Source organism: Macaca thibetana, chromosome 4 (genome assembly GCF_024542745.1).
Source record: "Macaca thibetana thibetana isolate TM-01 chromosome 4, ASM2454274v1, whole genome shotgun sequence".
NCBI lineage: Eukaryota > Metazoa > Chordata > Mammalia > Primates > Cercopithecidae > Macaca > Macaca thibetana.
In genome coordinates this window covers 52,787,294-52,803,128 of record NC_065581.1, presented here as the reverse complement: position 1 = coordinate 52,803,128, position 15,835 = coordinate 52,787,294, and the positions used below count along the sequence as shown (strand labels likewise).

General features: G+C 42.5%; 1 protein-coding gene across 1 annotated transcript in view; it reads left to right on the top strand.

Annotated features, from left to right (window-relative positions):
- Window positions 1-15,835, top strand: part of PKHD1 (PKHD1 ciliary IPT domain containing fibrocystin/polyductin) — a 463,584-nt gene that overhangs the window by 24,971 nt on the left and 422,778 nt on the right. Inside the window, 9 exon segments of the mRNA XM_050789247.1 lie at window positions 2,225-2,339; window positions 3,635-3,913; window positions 5,137-5,226; window positions 5,327-5,417; window positions 6,391-6,533; window positions 7,948-8,075; window positions 8,862-9,037; window positions 11,802-11,940; window positions 13,488-13,615. Coding sequence (XP_050645204.1) covers window positions 2,225-2,339; window positions 3,635-3,913; window positions 5,137-5,226; window positions 5,327-5,417; window positions 6,391-6,533; window positions 7,948-8,075; window positions 8,862-9,037; window positions 11,802-11,940; window positions 13,488-13,615 — 1,289 coding nt within the window.

The following is a 15,835-nucleotide window of genomic DNA, read 5'->3' as shown; positions in this document are numbered from 1 at the left end:
ATATTGAGCTGAGCCAGGAGACTTGAAAAACAGCAGGGTAAAACATGCTTTAGGTACCTGGTTAAGAGGTAAAACTAACATCTGGTTGACGCCAAAGAAAGATCCAAGAATATGCCCTTTGGGTACATAAGGGAGCAAAGTCTAGGCAGCATACTGTAGGAACAACCTTCCAGTGCTGAAGGTCAACCCAATGGCCCTTGTAGAGCAGAGGAAACTCTTGCGGGTTCTGTGAGACATTGTTTTCAGTAGTAGTAATGGCGTCATGACTATAATTTTCCGTTTAATGGTGTGTAATTCCTTCAGTCTTTTTAGTCCCTTCAAGGATGTAGCCAAAATTTCTAGTATTCTAAAGTAAGCTTAAAAATATAAAAGCTTGAAAATTGCCTAGACATACTGTTTCCTTAGTGTGTTCTCAGTGTATATGTTGAAGGGTGGATCCTTTACTGAATGATGGCTCTCTTTTCCCTTTGAAATCCTTCTTAGAGAGGATGGCTGTGACTCCTGAGTGTGAATTTCAGCCAGTCTGTGACCTCCTCCAAGTATTTTACCATTTTATTAGGTTGGTGCAAAAGTAATTGCGGTTTTTACCATTGAAAGTAATGGCAAACACTGCAATTATTTTTGTACCAATCTAATAGATTTCAACTCAATTTGAAATGAAAAGCTTAGAGAATTTTTAGGCATTGAATAAGCCAAGTAGGGTTGGTAATCTGTGAGCAGTGTCTCCTGAAGCCTTGCTTACTAGGTACTTAACCATGAGTTTATGGTTTTAAAGTGGCAGTTAAGGCTGGATGCTATGGCTTGAGTCTTTAATCCCATCTACTTGGGAGGCTGAGGCAGGAGGATCACTGGAGTCTAGGAGTTTGAGACTAGGCCCTGTCTCTAAAAAGTAAAAAATAAAAGAATTAGCCAGGTGTGCTGGTGTGCACCTGTAGTCCTAGCTACTTGAGAGGCTGAAGTGGAGAACTGTTTGAGCTCAGGAGTCAGGGGCTGCAGTGAGCCATGATCACACCACTGCACTCCAGCGTGGGCAACAGAGTGAGACTCCGTCTTTAAACAAAGAAACAAATAAACAAAAATGTGGCAGTTAATTTGTGGTCCATTGTAGCACCTAATAATTCACCTTTATCACAGTTTTTAATGACCATTTAATAATGTTCAAAGGTAAATCTTTCAGCTACATTTGGTGTATTTGGGAGTGTTAAGGAGTGAGTCAGCCTACCCCAAAAGGCAAAAGAACATTTTGACTTCTACAGTAGGTCTTGTAGGGTATGTCCCTTTAACTGCCGTTTCGAGGAACCACAGGTCAGGTAGTAACTAATTTTCCATTCCCTCTCTCATTAATCTCTTTAAAATCTAAAAATTTTAAATTAAAAAATTAGAATATTTATTTATTTATTGGTAAGTTTATGTAATTATACTGATGGATCTTTAAAATACTTATTTTTGAAGCTATTTTAGGTATAAAATTCTCTCAAAAATAAAGATAATGTATATACATTAAAGCAAAATTTAAAAACATCTTTATATTGGTCATCTGAAGATTTAAGAAAATAGCATATCAGAAAATATTCTCGGTATTTATTTGGGCAGTCTAATTAGTTCCTTAACTATGTCTGCCTATAATATTAGATTGCTGGAATTTAGATATTAAAAATATGATCTTTTAAAAAATGTTTTATGAAATTGCCTGTAATCTTCTTCAAAGCTGCATTTGATGGGTTTTAATTTGAAATTCTTGACATTTTGAATTGACTCTTATCTGTGGATCATAATATTTTTAATTAGAAAAATACTCTTTGCAGGTGTTGCGGTTGCTGGTAAGCTCAGAGCAAACTCTAATAAGCAATCTGTCTTTATTTCTAATAATAAGAATCATATTTACTATAGATTGAGCTTCTACCATGATCCAGGGCCTGCAATAGCTGTGGTGGGTGGTTTTATCAGCTAAGTCTCCATATAGCTGTGTGCTGTGGCTACAACTTTCCCAAACATGACATGACAGCAAGGGGATTTGTGTCCAGTGTAGAGATGTATTGGGCTATTGAGACTAGGCAGCTACTATATCTCTTTCTAGAATATTCTGGACAATCATGTGGCATAAGAATCAGGTTGTTCTTCTTCATTACTATAAAAGAGGACAAAGTACAAGGGCAACTATTTGTTGGCTCAGTGATTCAGCCTTGGTTACTCTTGCTTGACTCTATGTTCTTCCGCTTTACAGAGCACGGCTCAGTGGGTTCTTTGTGGCTCCAGAGACAAATAATTACACTTTCTGGATTCAGGCAGACAGCCAAGCTTCCTTGCATTTCAGTTGGTCAGAGGAACCAAGGACCAAGGTATTCACTGTCTTCTTATTTTCCTTTTCTCTGTTGCCAGTCCTATACCCATGAAGAAAGAAAGAATCAAAGTTAAGGCTCTCTGTTTTACAGATAGTTTTAACATGCCATTGGATGATCAGGAACTTTAATTGTTGAAAAAGAATTTGGTTGAATGTGAACCTACTATTTATTGAGCACTCACTGTAAGCCAAATGTTATGCTACATCTTTTACAGAACTTGTACCTCTAGTTCTCACTGCATCTCTGCAAAATGTATGTATATATGCATATATATATTATGTATGTGTTTGTGTGTATACACACATATATACCTAAAGACATGTGTATGTATCTTTTCCACATGAAGAAATTGAGGCTTAAAAAGATTGTGTGGGCCAGGCGTGGTGGCTCATGCCTGTAATCCTAGTGCTTTGGGAGGCTGAGGCAGGCAGATCACTTGAGCCCAGGAGTTTGAGACCATCCTGGGCAACATGATAAAACCCCGTCTCTATTAAAAACACAAAAATTAGCCAGGCATGGTGGTGCATGCCTGTAGTCCCAACTACTTGAGGGGTTGAGGCAGGAGGATCACCTGAGCCTTGGGCAGTCGTGGCTGCCACTGCACTCCAGTCTGGGCAACAGAGTGAGACCTTGTCTCAAAAAAAAAAAAAAAAAAAAAAAGAAAGAAAGAAAGATTGTGTGCCCAATCCACTTGGATAGCAAAAAGGCACATTCAGGATTCAACCCTAAATTTACCTGACTCCAAAACTTGTGCCTTTTCCACTAATTTTGGGTGGAGATGTAGGCAGCTATATGTAGGAATTCCCCATCAACATTGAAGGATAAGAAAAGATGCCTTTAACAGCAGCCAAAATGCAGTTATGCCGTTGACAAAGAATCACAATATTTTCCTCAAATTATTACTATGTTTCTCTGAAATTGGTTTGCTAGTTGGTTGGAGAAATGTCATAGATTTTGATGTGATCAAGTCATTCCAGGTCTCTGAAGGGCTTAATACTACCTTCTCCATAGTGTCATGTAATCCTAGGGTTTAGGTTGGTTGTTCCTTCTGTGAACATGGCCCATCTACTCTCATTTGAGTACTACTCAATTGAAAGAGATGATAGATAGACAGGTAGATAGAGAGCTGGAGAAGCGTAAATAACCACATGGCTGAGGTAACTGGGTTAATGTGTTAAAAGGCAGATCAGTTCAAAACTCTCTTGTTAGTAGCAGTTCAGACACTTAGTGTTTGAGAAAGAGATGCCTGGAAGCTTCATAGTGTTGATCATGATATGCTTATTTGGGCACAGGTGAAAGTGGCCTCCATCAGCGTTGGCACTGCTGACTGGTTTGACTCCTGGGAGCAGAATAGAGATGAAGGGACCTGGCAGCAAAAGACTCCCAAGTTGGAGCTGTTGGGTGGAGCCAAGTACTACCTGGAAGCAGAGCATCATGGGATAGCCCCAAGCAGGGGGATGAGGATTGGTGTCCAGATTCACAACACCTGGCTGAATCCTGATGTGGTCACTACTTACCTCCGGGAGAAGCACCAGATCCGAGCCCGAGCCCAGAGACTTCCAGAAGTACAGGTCTGTGTGTCTTCCCAGTCGCATGGAGCTGAACTCTGGAAGGAATAAAGTCCCGCATAGCCGGAGCACTGACTGGGAGCCTGGGGACCTGAGGGGTCGTTATAACCTTCCTGTCAAAGAAGTAGGATATCTGTCTAACAGCATTGTGAAGATGTTTACAAACATGTGATGTCTTATTCCTGAGATTATCTTACTCATTGAGTTAGTTTTAGGAATTTAAGTTCCAAGTAAGTCTTCTTTTAGAAACTTATTTCCCAGAAAAGAGACAAGGTCCTCTAAAAGTCTTCTTTGAAAAGGTCATGTCCTTTGGGTCTCTCAGCTGTGACCCATATTTTCATTGAACAGTTTTTATGTATTATAGTTTTTGTTGTTCACTTTTTGGTATACAAAGACAAATCAATATGAACTCTGCCTTCTAAAGCTTACAGTCTAATAGTAAAACATGTACACAAATAACCATAGAACAAAGTAGAAAGTAACAAGTGATTTAAGAGATTAAAAGCTGGCCGGGTATGGTGGCTCATGCCTGTAATTCCAGCACTTTGGGAGGCCAAGGCGGGCTGATCACAAGGTCAGGAGATTGAGACCGTCCTGGCCAACATGATGAAACCCCTTCTCTACTAAAAATACAAAATTTAGCTGGGCGTGGTGGCACGTGCCTATAATGGCAGCTACGTGGGAGGCCGAGGCAGGAGAATTGCTTGAACCAGGGAGTCGGAGGCTGCAGTGAGCCGAGATCATGCCAAAGTATTCTGGCCTGGTGACAGAGTGAGAGTCCGTCTAAAAAAAAAAAAAAAAGCTTCATAGAACTTACTCCATAGCAAAAGTATAATGTGCCCTATACGGAATGTGTTGGAAACAAAGCAGAGACTGCATAAGCCTCCAAGAGAGGGTGCATGCCATGGGACTGCTTCTGCCTGCTGGGCTACCCTTGGGTGAGAGGGGCTGAAAGTGCAACATTCAGTGGCAATTGTTACATCTCCTACTGTCTATCAAGGGGCACAGATAAATAGGGAGACTGACACTTATATTATTCTAACAAAAGTTCTCATTAGGCAATGATGCTGTGTTCTCCAGAGATTTCTGAATGGTAGGGCATCAAAAAGTTAAAATTATAATAAGAAGGAAATAACAAGCTGAGGAGGAAATGTCCTGCGTTCTTAGATTGTCTCTCTGGCTTAATTAGCACCATCATTTAGTCTTGTCTCTCTTGACTTTTTTAGGTGCTGAATGTGTCAGGCAGAGGAAACTTCTTCCTTACTTGGGACAATGTCTCTAGTCAGCCAATCCCTGCAAATGCCACAGCCCATCTGGTGGGAGACTTCTTTAAAAAATGAGGGATGGGGGTGGGAGAACTGGGGGTGGTCTTTATGCTCATGATATAAATTTCTGGCATTTTTTCCTTTGTAATAGATTCAAACAACCATTGAGGAGTTACTTGCAGTAAAATGCAAACTGGAACCCCTTTGGGCTAACATCCTTCTCCGGCTTGGATTTGAAGGAGGTGCTGTCCCTGGCTTCACACATTCTGACTGTCTTTTTCATCACGGTCTTTTTTCTTTCTATAAAATGAGAACAATCCCCATTTCCTCTCCAAGGTGATAACAGAGTAAAAAAAAAAAAAAAAATGCAACCTGGATTTGGTCACTGAGTGGCTGAGGGACTGGCACTGTGCTTGGGAGTGTGATGCTCAGTGTGGGTGTCAATAGAAAGGAAAGGCATTCCTCCTGGGCTGTGAGGTAGAGTGCAGCACCCTCCTATACTCCCCATGCCACATGCTGGGAAAAGGTCAAAGACATAGGTGAGAAACATGCAAACCTAGCCAAAACCATACTGATCTTCAAATTACATCTAAAGGAATTACTAATTAAGAAAGTGGTCTTAAGAAATTCTTAAAATGTGAGGGTATGTTTTTAAAACTACTACTAAGGTGAACTAAATTCTAGTTATTTTTGAACACCTCTTCCATCTTGATATTCCTCGTCTTTTTGCTTCTCAATAGTTTTTCATATCCCGCTACACAGAGAAAATGCTAAAGGATTTTCAAGGCTCCAGGGAACACAGAATGAGTTTCTTATCACTGGAGCCTTCAAGCCAGGGGTGCTGACCACTCATGCTGTGGCCAGCTCTCCCAGGGCTGAGGGGCCCATATCATGGTGAACAGGACAGCCCCTACAACAAAGAATTATCCAGCCCCTAAAATAGTAATAGTGCTGAGGTTGAAAACTCCTGTTCTAAAGTCTTCTTGTGCCAACAACTTTGCCCCTAACTGAGTTAGAAACCAAGGATGCTGGGGAGTTAGAGTTGAGGAACTGAGGCTCAGAGAGGTTGAGTTACTCAAGGTTGCATGGGTAATTGGGTTAGAACAGGGGTTTTCTTAAGTGAGATACTCTAAAGTCCTCATGCACACATGTCGGGAAGCTCTGTCTTGTTTAACATCTACGCCTGTCTTTCTATTTTATCTGAACTGCATCCAGGCCTAGAAGTTTCCAACTCTGATGGGGACCTCACCAGTGGGACGGAACCCTTCTGCGGCAGGTTCAGCCTCCGTCAGCCTCAACACCTTGTCGTAACTCCCCCGGCTGCCCAGAAGGGCTATCGGCTAGATCAGTATACACATGTGAGTAGCAGCCCTTGTGCTTCCGGGTCAGGTGGGTAGGGATTGGTATTGCTCTGTGGATTCGAGACTGAAAACTCAGAAGCACAAAGGAGTGATTGCTGTGATCTGCCTAAGGTGTTTCAGGCTGAGGTTCTAGGTCTCTCGACTACTGTTTCAGGTATGAACAGACACCACTGGTCCCCACTTGTGTGTTGTTACATGGAAATGCCTTTGTATTAGCTGTGAGACCCTGAAAGGTTTTATTCGCTACAATATTTTCTTTGATCTCTAAGAGTGCAGACTGTGTCATTGGACAATCTGGTTTTAAATCCTGATTTCACACCCAATGTGCCTTCCATGTCTGTCTTAAGTACAGTTTGCCTTCATTTACTCATCTGTAAAATGGACAGTAATGTGGTCTATCTCTCAGGACTGTGGTATAGATTAAATGAGATAATGTAGTAAAGTGCCTGCACAGTTAGGACCCAGTGAAGGCTAATTATTGTTCCTCTAGCTGTTGTTATTATTGATGGATTGAATCGTCTGATGCATTTCTCAAATACCTCTTACATCCTTTGCTTCGATAGCTCCACCACCCTTGTAAAAGAAGTGCAGCTGATTTGCACTTTGGGAACCGGAATGAGTTTTGCTGGAGTGGTGGAGCTCATGGCAGTCGTTTCTAGTCTTTTCCTAGTCCGGCTGCTGTGGGAGTTGGGGCTAAATGGTTCATGCTTGAGCTCCTCCCTTCTTCAGCCTCATCTCTTCTGCAGGGGCGCCCAATGGAGGTGATTTTGCCCCCCAGGGAAGAGTTGGCAATGCATGGAGACAGTTTTGGTGGTCTCAACTGGGGAAGCGCTATCAGCATCTGGTGGATGGAGGCCAGGGAAGCTGTTGAACATCCTATAATGCACAGAATAGCGCCTAAAATATTGATAGCAGGTTGAAAACTCCTGCTCTAAAGTCTTCTTGTGCCAATAGCTTTGTCTCTAACTGAGTTAGAAACCAAGGATGCTGGGGAGTTAGAGCTGAGGAACTGAGGCTCAGAGAGGTTGAGTTACTTGCTTGAGGTTGCACAGGTAACTGGGTTAGAACAGGGGTTTTCTTAAGTGAGATATTCTAAAATTCTCACTGCTGAGCACAGTGCTAAGCATTTAAAAACTCTCTGTTTAATGACGTGTGGTTTTTTTTTTTTTTTTTTTTTGGCCTCAGAAAAAGTATTTATTTGTAGTTTTCCCCAGTTTTATTTAGGTAGGTAAATAACAATTTAAGTTATTTGTCTCTCTGGCTACACTAGTAAGCTCTGGAAGGGCGGGAACTGGACTGACTCTCTCAGAGCCTATAGCAGGGTTCTAGGGATGTGGGCTCCTCACTACATATTGTTTGAATGACTGCTTTTTGCACTAATAGTACTGAAGGACTTATTTGGTGTCCATAGCTGTGTCTTGCGTACAAAGGCCACATGAACAAGATCCTGAAGATGACTGTGTCCTTCACAATCGGCTTTCAAAACATGGTAAAGAACACCACCTGTGACTGGAGTCTCACGAGGACCAGCCCCAACAGGTAGCTAATCGGTGGGGAGGCGTGGTGGGAATTTGGTCAGCTGGGAGGATTCGCTCTCTTCGGGACAGTGATCCACCTGAGGCACTAATGGTCTTATATTTGGGCCTTGTATACTAATTTGGGGATTTGAATATATTTTATTTGACAAAAAAGTTTGACTCGAGAGCAGTTAGTTGTTAAGAATATACTACTCCCTAGAGGGAGTCTGACATTTCTCATAGGAGTAGAATCGTAGAACAGCGAAGTTGGGGGAATCTTAGAGAACATTCTTTGACATGACAGGTGGAGGAAATTTGGGGCCCCAAGAACTTGTGATTCATCAAAATTCATTCAGCTAGTGACCCTGGAATAAAATTCAGCCGTCTTGATCCCTTGATTCAGTGCTTTCCACATAATTCTCATGGGTCTTGTAAATGGTCTTAAACCTAAATGAAACTGGTAATGTCCAGAAGTCTCAATCTTCTCTGTGGCTATAGCCTAACATTATAATTTGCTTAAGACACACAGTTAAACTGTAATTTGAAAATGCTGCTGACATTGCATGTCATGGATGAATGATTGACTTAAAAGGTGACTCCTGGTGTTATATCCGAGGCTGAGCTGAGCCCATCTTGGGTGGGATGTTTGTACCCATGGCACCTGGGACTGCTTGGGTGCAGGGGCTCATGGGGTCTCTCTCCTGGCTGCATAGCCTGCAGACCCCCCAGGTTTGGGAACAAGGGCTCTAACGGGAGAGGACTGCAAGTGCTCGCTGAGAGCCCAGTTCCACTCCACGCTGTTTTTCAGCTGGCAGTTCCGTTGCACTGACCTCTGGGAGACTTGTGTGCGTTGCTCCGGGGATCTCCAGCCCCCTCCGGCAAACTCCCCAGTGCTGGTTCATCAGATTGACCTTGTCCCTCTGGTGCAGGAGACGGGCCTGTTCTATGTGGATGAAATTATTATTGCAGACACAAACATAACAGGTAATCAGCAAATTCTCTCTCCTCCACGAGCCTATCAAATGCCTGCCTCAAACTTTCCTGCTAGGGGTTACTGTTTTTTTTAATGAGGAGAGAACAGGTGATCCTCCTTTTTGCCTGCCTTGGCTCTAGAAAACAGATGGGGCTGGGATTGTGTGCCTTTGGTTCTATGTCTCTAGTCCCTCTTCTTTCCTATTTTTCCCACTATTTGCTTTTGCTTCTGGTGTCTGTACTCTTAATCCAGTTTTCCCACTTTCTTGCTGGGAAGTCTTGGTTTCTTCATCTGTAAAATGGGTATAATAAGAACTCTACTTCATTAGATTACTGTGAAGATAAAGTTTAATATAAAGCACTCCTTACTGGCCTTGTCCATAGAAGGTGCCTAATAAATATAAGCAATTATTGTTATTATTATTATCATCATTAGGCTAGCAGGATTTCTCCACCTCTCCATGAGTTAATATGTCATACCAGGTGCTAGAAGGAACACAGCAGTGTCTGTCCCTGTAAATGGGCTAAGAGTCTGATCTACAACCTTCAAGACAGGTGCAGTGAGAGTTGGAAGGTAATCATGTTCTTCAGAGAGAAGGCCCTTGTCCTTTCTGTCTCTCCAGACTCTTCCCACTCATTATTTAGCGATCAGGCCTGGCTTTTCCTTCCCGAAGTTTCCCTTGACCACTCTTGGGCACAGTGGTCTCACCTAGCTCTTGCCCGCTAGTCCAGGGCCCTGCTGAGGTGGCCGTTTGTGATATGCACCCACAGCCAAGGCAGAATCGTGCAGTTTGCCCTCAGTGTCTTCGGGCTTCCAACTTTTGCTCATGTTTCCTTCTCTGTCAAATTCCTTGTGGCTTTGGGGCTCAGCGAGCCTACTTCTTATAGTTTCTTTCCCTCTCCAAGAAGAAAAAGATGATACCTTCATTTACATTTTGATTTAGAAAATGTACAACTTTTCAGTCCTTTGCCTAAACATTGCAGTACTGAAGGCAGGGAAACTTGGGGATGGGTGGCAAGAGGACTCTTTATCAGCCTTGAAATTACATCGTCTTCGATTCTCATCGAAATCCCATCTCTCCTCTGTTTCCATAGTTTAAGTGTTTTGGGGACATCTGGGTCATTGCTTATTGTTCCAAACCTGTTTGTGCTCTGGCACACTTAGAAAATGACACTACTCAAGCGACGTGCTAGGTGACTACCTGAATTTTTTGGTGCTCAGGACAACTGGCTAGGGGGTCTTTGGTGACCCCAAGTGCTGCCTCAATTTCCAGAAGGCTGAGGGAATCAATATTTCATACACTGGAGCCCACTGGTTGGAAAACTCAGGACTGGATAATAGGTGCTGTTCAGTTTTTCTTTTCTCTTCCTTTAATGCCATTCTGCCTCTCCAAACACTTGAAGCCAAGGATTCAGAACCTTTTCTTACTGCCCTCACCTCTTTGCCACCAAATTCTCTGTGTATCTGGAATCATCCAGGGGTGTGGTGAGGTGGGAGCAGGAAGGGAGAGGGCAGAGACAAGAGGGAAGATGGTGGTGGCATGCATGAAACGGTCTGCCTCCCACTTTGTCACATTAACCCTGCTGGCAGTGGCTGTTTTCAGAATTATTTAATGGCAACAGAAACTACACAATTGGGCTAAAATTCATAGTTAATTGTATATCATTTATGTGATCTCAATTTTATACTTGATGGTATTCCCCTGCCTAATGTCCTGTATGAGACTTCGTTTTATCTCCCACTAGCACTGGACAGTGGTAGCTTCCATTTATTTCTCATTTAGTTCTCAGAAGCCCATGAGTTGGTCCTGTTATCCCCACCTATGGATGGGGAAACCAAGGCTAAAAGGAGTTGAGTATTTTGCCCCAATTCCCGCAGCGAGGCTGTGGAGGAGATCGGAATGTAGTGATCACCCAACCTGGAACTGAACCTTCAGTGATTTTACCCAGCTGAACAAATAATCATTTATTGACCACCTACTCTATGCCTAGCATATGCTAAGCATCAAGCATGAGAAGATGAATTATACAAAGATGTTGCCCTTAAACTCTTTAAAGTCTCCATTGTAACCAATCTTGGGGAGGAGGCTAAAAGGATATTGATATTGTGCTGATCATTTTAAATCTTAAATCTCACTAAACTCCCCTTGTCAGGTAGATTACTATCAATCATGCATGTCATAATCCCTACTTCACACGTAAGAAAACTGAGTCTAATGGAGTGTGTGTGGATTAGCTGAGTGGGAATCCAGTAGAAGTGAAAAAATCAGGGTTTGACCAGTGGTCTCTCTTAAAGCTTGCACTCTTTCTGTACATGTGCTGGCTCCACACTGTGGATAAACACCCAAATGCTCCTGTATGTGCCTCTGAGTGTAGTGCTCCTAAGAGAATCACCTGAACATCCCTAGAGATGCCAGGGGCTATGGGAAGGAAAGGAGGAAAGGGTGGCAGGCTACACTGCAATAAATTAACTGTGTAGGAGTGCCTCCAAGAGCATAGGGAGTGACATTTTGCTGGCTGGAGGGTTATTGAACTTTTCTATGGAATCAATCTTCATCTCCTTAAATCAGGACCTCGCATTTTCCTTTTTGTACTAAATGGAATGGCCTATCCTCCTGCCTCATCTCCATGTGTTCTTTATGGTAGCAGATAAGTAGGAATCTGTGCTTTTGATGTGTGCTGAGATCTGAGTAACCCACATCTCCAACTGGGATTTTCCACACAGCAAATCTCCTATCCTGAGTAACTTGATAGTAATTGGATCACTGGTCTCTAGTTTCTCAAGCTGATTCTGGAACGGCTCGCCCAGGGGGGAATCTGGTGGAATCAGTATCTGTGGTGGGATCCCCTCCAGTCTACAGTGTCACCTCTTGGCTGGCGGGGTGTGGCACGGAGCTCCCGCTCATCACTGCACGGTAAGGAGTGCCTTTTTCACACCTGCCCCTTCTCCTAAGAATGCTTGTTTGCCTTGGCGGACACAGGTGAGACTTTTATCAGGAAAAGCTACCTGTCTTGTGGCTTAAAGCAATGTTCTCAATCTTGAGAATGCAGCACCAGATTCACCTGGAAGTATTGTTAAAATTACTGGGCCTACTGTCAGAATTTCTAATTCAGTAGGTTTGGGGAAAAACCTGAGAATTTGCATTTTTAATAAGTTCCTTGGTGATGCTGATTCTGCTGGTCTGGGGACTACGCTTTGAGAACTAATTCCGAGTCAGTTAGTTTAAAAATAGTGGCATTTTGTGCTGTTCAGAGGTTCACATCACCACTGCCTTTTTTTGTTGTTGTTATTGTTCCCTTCATTGCATTCCTCATGTATTAATCTTGTTGAAATTCTTTGAAGTGAAATATCTAGAGAAGAAAAATAGCTATTTCTAAGAACTCACCACCAGATGGCACAAGAGCCCCATAAGCATTGCTTTGTAATAACGATTTCTAGCCACAGTTTACAAAGCAGTAACTAAGGATCAGGCTACTTGTAAGCTTCTGGAACACATGTATAATCTAATTTGTTCTTTTAAATTTTCACCTACACCTCAGTAGAATGGGAAGAATTGAGTGCTCTGCCTTTGATGTACGTATATGTATAAGTATATTTATAGGTGTATATATATATTCACACTGTATATATGTGTATATACATATATATCTACATATACAGTCATGTACCACATAACAATGTATCTGTCAGTGATGGACCAAATATATGATGGTGGTCCTATAAGATTATACTACCATATTTTTACTGTACCTTTTCTATGTTTAGATATGTTTTGATACACAAATACATACCATTGTGTTACAATTGCCTACAGTATTCAGTACAGCGGCAGGCTTGTAGCCTAGAAGCAACAGGCTATACCATATAGCCTAGGTGTGTGGTAGGCTGTACCATCTAGGTTTGTGTAAGTAAACTGTATGATGGTTGCACAATGATGAGACTGCTTAAGGATGCATTTCTTAAAATGTATCCTCACTGTCAAGTGATGCATAACTGTATAGGTTTTTTTCTCTCATCTTTTCTACTATGTTCCAAAATGAGTTCTCGTACCTACAGCATGTTGCAATGGCGTATTAAAGGCAGGTGCAGAAAGTTTGAACCCGTGCTTTACTTTCCTTAACTAAATGTTTGTTCCCTGGTCCTCTGGGCAGGAAAAAGCAATAAAACCATCAACTGAAAATGAAGGGTTGAGACATCTTCAGTGGCAGAGAGGAAGCCCACCATATCGGTAGGCTCTAAATGCCAACATTTTTCACTCTGAAATGATAGAGGTGAATTAAGTTACTCTGAAATGATTCTCACATCGTGTGGTCCTGAAAACTCCCTTTCTGAGTTTCTTCAGGTCCCTTAGCTCTTTGTGGAAGGCTGCAGCCTAAGCAAGACAGGACACCCTTCAGACGAGGTCCTCCTAGGTGCACACCCCAACCCAGACGTTAATGCTTTGTTTCTGACGTGCCACAGCTCTGTGCCCACTGAAGGAACAGAAGAGGGATCTGGACTGGTCCTGGCGACCACACAGAGACAACAGCGGACAAGTCCACCTCTAGGAGGACACTTTCGCATCCAGCTTCCTAATACAGTGATTTCTGGTAAAGGGGCGATTGGGGGTGCAACTCTTCTCACTCACATAATCTCACTCACATTCCCAAGGGAGCAATATCCTGGGAGGTTGTCAGGTGATAGTATTAAAGCTATTTTGTTTATTTTCCAGTGTCTGAAAGTGACAATTCTTAAAATGAAAGATTTGGAAAGGGGCTTACTGTTAATGCTACCCCAACCTTTACATTTTGTAGATGTGGAAGATGTGTAGATGTGGAAACTGAGTGGATCAGCTTCCTGGGACTGTTGTAAGGAGTTACCACAAACTGGGTGGCTTCAAACGGCAAAAAATGGTTCTCTCCCAGTTCTGGGGCCAGAAGTCCAAAATCAAGTTGTCGGCAGGGCCACGCTCCTGTGAAGTATTTGCTCCTGCCTCTTCTGGCTTCTGGTGGTGGCTAGCATGTCTTGGCTGTGGCCATATCACTCCAACCGCCGCCTCTGTGGTCACGTTGCTTCTTCCTCTTCTATCTCAAAATTTTCTTTGCCTCTCTCTTATAAGGGTACCTATTACATAATTGTATTCAGGGTCCACCGGGGATAATCTAGGACAGATTTTTCCTCTCAAGACCCTTAGCTACATCTTTTGCCATATGCAGTTTATTATTTTGCTTTATAAGTTAACGTTGATATTTTTCGGGGATTAGGCCATTAGGCCATCTTTTCGGGGGTTCACCATTCAGCCAACTACCCTGAGGCTTGTCAAAAGGTCATACAAATAGCTGATGACAGGGTCCAGTTGTGAACCCACGTATTTGATTCCTGGGTCAGTCCTCTTCTTTCTAGAGTTTTATAGACCAAGATACATGATAGCCATGGTCCATCAGAGTTAAACTTAATGGTGACACCATATACTATGGAGGATTTTAGTGGTCCCAACAAATGTAGAAAGAACTTTCAGATGCAAATAGAGGAGTGTTTGTAAATCTTCAAGAATACATACAATGCACAAAGAGCAAGGATTAGAAGTGATAATGATACATTACTTATTTGGTAGAAACATGGGGAATCAGGAGCAAGGCTCAGTAGAACTTGAGAGGGGCTGTATAAAAGTTGGAACATGGTCCCAAAGTCTTCTGCCCTCCCAAGCAGAAAGTTCCTAGGCCTGCGCAGGACCTCTTGGGTGGGAGGAACAGAGTGGTGTTTTTATTATAATAGGGTGACTCAGGAGAAGTCGAAGATCCCTAGGTGTTGATTCTGGTAAATGGGGGAATAAACATCAACCATGTCCTGCCTCTGTGAGGCCCATTACTGTGCTATTTATATTTGATTTTACTTCTCATGGATGACAGCTCATCCGTAGAGACTTCCTGCTACTGATTTATATCACTGATGATCCTCAGATCACTACCTGCAAAACAACTGGGGAAGTCAGCCTTGGCCTGGCCTCTTGAATGGTGATGGATCTGAAACTCTGTATGAATGTAGAAACATGTTTTGTAAAAGGATAAGAATTTCGTTAGCAATTTAGAAACGCAGTGATATTTTATTAACCCTTCAGAGTGGTGTGGAATTCAAGAGAAATGCTATTGAGTAGGTAGAAGGCAACCTGGGTTTTCATGTAAACCTGTCTTACTGCACTGGCAAGCTATGGTTGGGTTTCATTTTCTTCATCCCTAAAGTAGGCATTAGGGTACCCAATGATTCACCTCACAGGGCTGCTGGGAGCAGCTAATGAAATGGGAACTTCTGGTAGAGCACAAAGCAGGGTTCAAACACAGAGACCTGTTATTCCTCTGTGGGCACATGGAATGGGGAAGCAGGTGGTTGGGCTTAAAGAAAATTCTAATAGAGAAACTGAAGTTAAATGCCAACATTCCTCAGCTGGGCTGGCCAAGTTTTTATGGGTGTCAGCTGCTGTATGCCTCCCTCACTCCCTGTGAAAAGTGGCCAACTTTTCTCTATTCACAGGGCCAGCTAAATTTTTCCAGGGAAGATCTAATATTTAATTAGACATTCAGGCATTCAAGGGTGTGTGGAGTTTACATTTCGAGTTGGCAGTTGAGATGATTTTATCTGACATGGCTGTGCTCTCTGATTGCTGTGTGATATGGTATGAATGAAAGATAGTGTAATATAAAAAGTGGGTATCTACTTGTCTTTATCTTAGGAAAAAATGGTTTAATTAGGGCTGGGGATTCTACTGAAGTTCCATTTTGACAGAAGGGTCTCCTGAAAATTTGATAAGCATCCTGGTATGTGTTGTGTTATCC